The 5,000-nt window shown below is 42.3% G+C and overlaps 1 protein-coding gene across 4 annotated transcripts in view; it reads right to left on the bottom strand.

The window, feature by feature from the left end:
* The window catches only part of sh3kbp1 (SH3-domain kinase binding protein 1), a 35,927-nt gene that overhangs the window by 3,142 nt on the left and 27,785 nt on the right, over positions 1 to 5,000 (bottom strand). For all 4 annotated transcript variants that reach the window (XM_027173775.2, XM_027173773.2, XM_027173774.2 and 1 more), the window contains exons 7-9: positions 1,186 to 1,258; positions 772 to 866; positions 296 to 397 (exon numbers count right to left, since the gene is read on the bottom strand). In XM_027173775.2, the coding sequence (XP_027029576.2) occupies positions 296 to 397; positions 772 to 866; positions 1,186 to 1,258 (270 nt within the window). The remainder of the gene's footprint in view (positions 1 to 295; positions 398 to 771; positions 867 to 1,185; positions 1,259 to 5,000) is intronic.

The raw sequence follows: 5,000 nt of genomic DNA, 5'->3' as shown, positions 1-5,000 counted from the left end.
ACACACACACACACACACACACACACACACACACACACACTCTTTTACTTAACACACAGGCTCAGGTTATGAAAGGATCTTCTAGTCTACAAGGTAAAAGGTTTCACAGGGAGGTGGAGGAGCACCAGGACACCAGGGCGAGTGTGTGTGTGTGTGTGTGTGTGTGTGTGTGTGTGTGTGTGTGTGTGTGTGTGGTGTGTGGTGTGTGTGTAGCCCTCACTCAGAACAGAGACTGAGACCCTCTCTGAGGGCAGTAAACCTTCTGCTGTCATCTCCAGAGAGAAACAGATCGTACCTCTTTCTCCACCTCAGGAACAAAGAGCTTCACAAAGTTGTCGGGAAACACACCCTGTTTACTGTTCAGCTCCCCGAGCCACCAGCCTGCATCCGCACAGTCCTACACACACACACACACACACACACACACACACACACACACACACACACACACACACACACACACAAACCGAGAGAAAAAGACAGTGACAAACCCCTTCAGTGTGGAATTAAACCTTTACTACAGCAACACATTTATATCACTCTGCATATTAATGTGTACATCATGAATATTAATGAGCCTACAACATTATGAGTGGACAGTTCTACAGTACCGAGCTACACCGATTGTGTTTATATAATAATTATGTTTATATTATGTTAATAATAATAATCATCATCAAATTGGAAAATGAAGTAAAATAATAATAATAATAATAATAATAATAATAATATATAAACATGATCTCAAAGTGCTTTACATACTTTACATACCTTACTGATGATGCTAACGATGTCTCCCTCTTTGACTGACAGCTCATCCTCGTTCTGGGCTTCGTACGGGAATAACACTTTACAGAACTCCTTTGCTGTTACCATAGAAACGATAAGGTATCAGAGCCTGGGCGGGGTTATGGTTAGACGTTCTGTCACATGACCACCAATCAGAGGCCCAGCAGCTCCTACTAATCACCTTCATTTGCATAATGGAATCTGATTGGCTTTTATATTTAATGATGCAATAACACAATGTCAAGTGTTCAGAATTTCACACTTAACACTTTCTCCATCTCTGAACATAAACGATTATAAACGAGAGATTTAATCAGATTAAAACACTTTTATAACCTGTTTATTAAATTAAATAAATTATATATGTTTATTACATTTAATTTGCCTTCAAGTTACCTTTAGGCTTGTTTTCAGGTTCTGTTTTCATGGCGTCCTGAGGAACAGACAGCGTTGGTTTCTTTACTGGCAGCTGAGGAGAAAGAGAAAGAGAGAGACAGAGAGAGAGAGAGAGAGAGAGAGAGAGAGAGAGAGAGAAAGAGAGAGAGAGGGAAAGAGAGAGAGAGAGAGACAGAGAGACAGAGAGACACAGAGAGAGAGAGAGAGAGAGAGACACAGAGAGAGAGAGAGAGAGAGAGAGAGAGAGACAGAGACAGAGAGAGACACACACAGAGAGAGAGAGAGAGAGAGAGAGAGAGAGAGAGAGAGAAAGAGAGACAGAGAGGGGGGAAGAGAGAGAGATAGAGAGAGGCAGAGAGACAGAGAGGGGGGGAAACAGAGAGAGACAGAGAGAGAGAAAAAGAGAGAGAGATAGAAAGAGAGACAGAGAGAGAGAGAGAGAGAGAGAGAGAGAGACAGAGAGAGAGAGAGAGAGAGTCATTTGTCGAATCTCAAATGTCATAATATATCTCTGCTTTTTTCCCACAAATCAATTGTCTGTATATTTTACACATATTTATTGATGAATTATTGCAAACATATCACTGCATTGTCATGGTAACACATCTAAACACTAACATGAGCTAATTTATTAGCAGTTAGCTAAATGACTCATTAAGATACCAAATGTATAATAATATCAGGCTGTAAGATAGAATGGGCATGGTCAATTTGCATATGTATTAATATTCATGAGTCCATGTATATCAGACGAGGTTGAAGCATTAGAGATATTTGTGTGTGTATAAAACTGTGTGATGGTTTTAGCAACAAGTTCAGGAGATTATTAAAGGAAGAAAATGGTAGGAAATAATCGGATACAACAAATAAAAGGAACAAAGGAGATTTTGTTCACTTTTAATGAAGGAAGCCCCATCTGGTCTAAACTCCGCCCACTCCTAATAACGTTCATCACATTTTACACTAATTTCCAGCAGTGAAGCGATGTTAAAAACACAGTCTAATCGTATTAATTAATTAATTAATCACTAATTTATGGGTGTTTTATTGTTGTTTTCTTTTTATTAACATCAGCATTTATTTCTCTTTGAATATTTTTATAATATTTCTTATAAACACCTTTTTTTTCCTCTTATGAAACACTCTGACATTTAGATGTTTGCACAAGTTCAACTTTAACACACTCCTGCATTACAATGTTGTCACACACACACACACACACACACACACACACACGCGCACAAAATGTTATTTTCCTGTTAGTTTTTTGACGGCGGTAAATAAATAAATCTGTGTGTTTGTGTGTGTGTGTGTGTGGACAGTTTAGTGTAAAAGAGCCACGCTGGTTAAATCGAAACCGTTCCAACTCCACACTCTAAAAGCACACTATTTAACACACACACACACACACACACACACACACACACACACACACACACACACACACACACACACACACACACACACACACACACAGCTCTGTTCAGTCCGGAAAGTGCCCCTCCACCTCCCCCACCCTCTTCCTCTCTGGTTTAGGACAGTCATGCTGGAGACACACTAACGAGATTCATGTGCTCTCTGAGAACTAACACTACATTTCAGGAACATCAGGCAAACATCTGGATCCTGTGCAGCACCGAAGGAACATGCGGGGTCTCCATACCCCTGCTGAGACCACATCACTTCCTGTTATTGAGAGCTACATCCTCACGACACATCGGCTTCGTCTTGGTCTCCGCCACAGCTAATCACAATGTGCTCACACACCTCTAACATACTCTCTAATCGTTTAAAGCTCACACACACACACACACACACACACACACACACACACACACACACACACACACACACACACACACATATACACAATATACACTTGTCACAAACACAGTGAGAACAATCTCAACAAAGAAAGGGGAAGGAAAAGAAGAAAAAGGATTAAAAAAGCAGCAGTTTACCTCACTGTTTTCTGCTCACCAGTCAAAAGCTCCAAGTACGAATCTGTGTGTTTATGTGTGTGTGTGTGTGTGTGTGTGTGTGTGTGTGTGTGTTTTGCATACGAAGGAGTGTGACGTTTCAGTGCTCCTGAAGTTCACACCCCCGAGTGACATGAAACATTTGCAGTGCTACTTCTGCTTTAGAACTGGAAGAGAGAAAGAGAGAGAGAGAGAGAGAGAGAGAGAGAGAGAGAGAGAGAGAGAGTGTGTGAGAGAGAGAGAGTGTGTGTGTGTGTGTGAGAGAGAGAGAGAGAGAGAGAGAGAGAGAGAGAGAGAGCTGACATGTAATGTTACAGTAGTCTGGAACTGAAATAGACTTAAATGGAATTTTATGTCATGATTCGTGTGCGTGTGTGTTTGTGTATCTGTGTGTGTCTGTGTGTGTTTGTGTATCTGTGTGTGTCTGTGTGTGTTTGTGTATCTGTGTGTGTTTGTGTATCTGTGTGTGTCTGTGTGTGTTTGTGTATCTGTGTGTGTCTGTGTATCTGTGTGTGTCTGTGTGTGTTTGTGTATCTGTGTGTGTCTGTGTATCTGTGTGTGTCTGTGTGTGTTTGTGTATCTGTGTGTGTCTGTGTGTGTTTGTGTATCTGTGTGTGTCTGTGTATCTGTGTGTGTCTGTGTGTGTTTGTGTATCTGTGTGTGTCTGTGTGTGTTTGTGTATCTGTGTGTGTCTGTGTGTGTTTGTGTATCTGTGTGTGTTTGTGTATCTGTGTGTGTGTCTCTGTGTGTTTGTGTGTGTGTCTGTGTGTTTGTGTGTGTGTCTGTCTGTGTGTGTCTGTGTGTGTTTGTCTCTGTGTGTGTGTCTCTGTGTGTGTTTGTGTGTCTGTGTGTGTGTGTCTCTGTGTCTGTGTGTGTGTGTTTGTGTGTCTGTGTGTGTTTGTGTGTCTGTGTGTGTTTGTGTGTGTCCCAATATTCTGTAAAGTTATAATTAGAAATAAAAATCACAAGTTGTGATTGTGTAAAAATTCGCCATTCCAAACCCCCAAGACTGGTGGGCGGAGCTTCAGAGATGACACAAAAGCCACAGCAGAAATCAAACCTCGAGAACATGAGGATGAGGAGGACGTTGAGTCTGAGAGCAGACCTCAGTCTGACAGACAGTTCAACATGACACCAGTCTCACCAACAGCGACGGCCTCCGTCCTGTCCGAGAGAACAACAACAACAACAACAACAACAACAACAACAACTGGAAAAAGGATCCAGATGTTTAAAGCAGACAGAGAGACATCCCAGAAGACGTCCAGCTTCCATCACAAGACAAGTGTGATTCTACAAAATACTGACTCGAGTCCTGACTTCTTGTGACACAAGTAACACTTTCCACCTTTAAATTCCAGATCTCAATCTTTACTGATCTCAATCCATCTGAGGTTGGGGACAGATTCTGGTGGTGAATACACAGCACTGCAGCTACAGACAGACAGACAGACAGACAGACAGACAGACAGACAGACAGACAGACAGACAGCACTGCAGCTACAGACAGACAGACAGACAGACAGGCAGACAGACAGAACTGCAGCTACAGACAGACAGACAGACAGACAGACAGACAGACAGACAGAACTGCAGCTACAGACAGACAGACAGACAGACAGACAGACAGACAGAACTGCAGCTACAGACAGACAGACAGACAGACAGACAGACAGACAGCACTGCAGCTACAGACAGACAGACAGACAGGCAGACAGACAGAACTGCAGCTACAGACAGACAGACAGACAGACAGACAGAACTGCAGCTACAGACAGACAGACAGACAGACAGACAGACAGAACTGCAGCTACAGACAGACAGACAGACAGACAG

This window comes from Tachysurus fulvidraco, chromosome 25 (genome assembly GCF_022655615.1).
Source record: "Tachysurus fulvidraco isolate hzauxx_2018 chromosome 25, HZAU_PFXX_2.0, whole genome shotgun sequence".
NCBI classification, from domain to species: domain Eukaryota; kingdom Metazoa; phylum Chordata; class Actinopteri; order Siluriformes; family Bagridae; genus Tachysurus; species Tachysurus fulvidraco.
The sequence above is the reverse complement of the archived record's forward strand: the minus strand, read 5'-3'. Positions and strand labels throughout refer to the sequence as shown.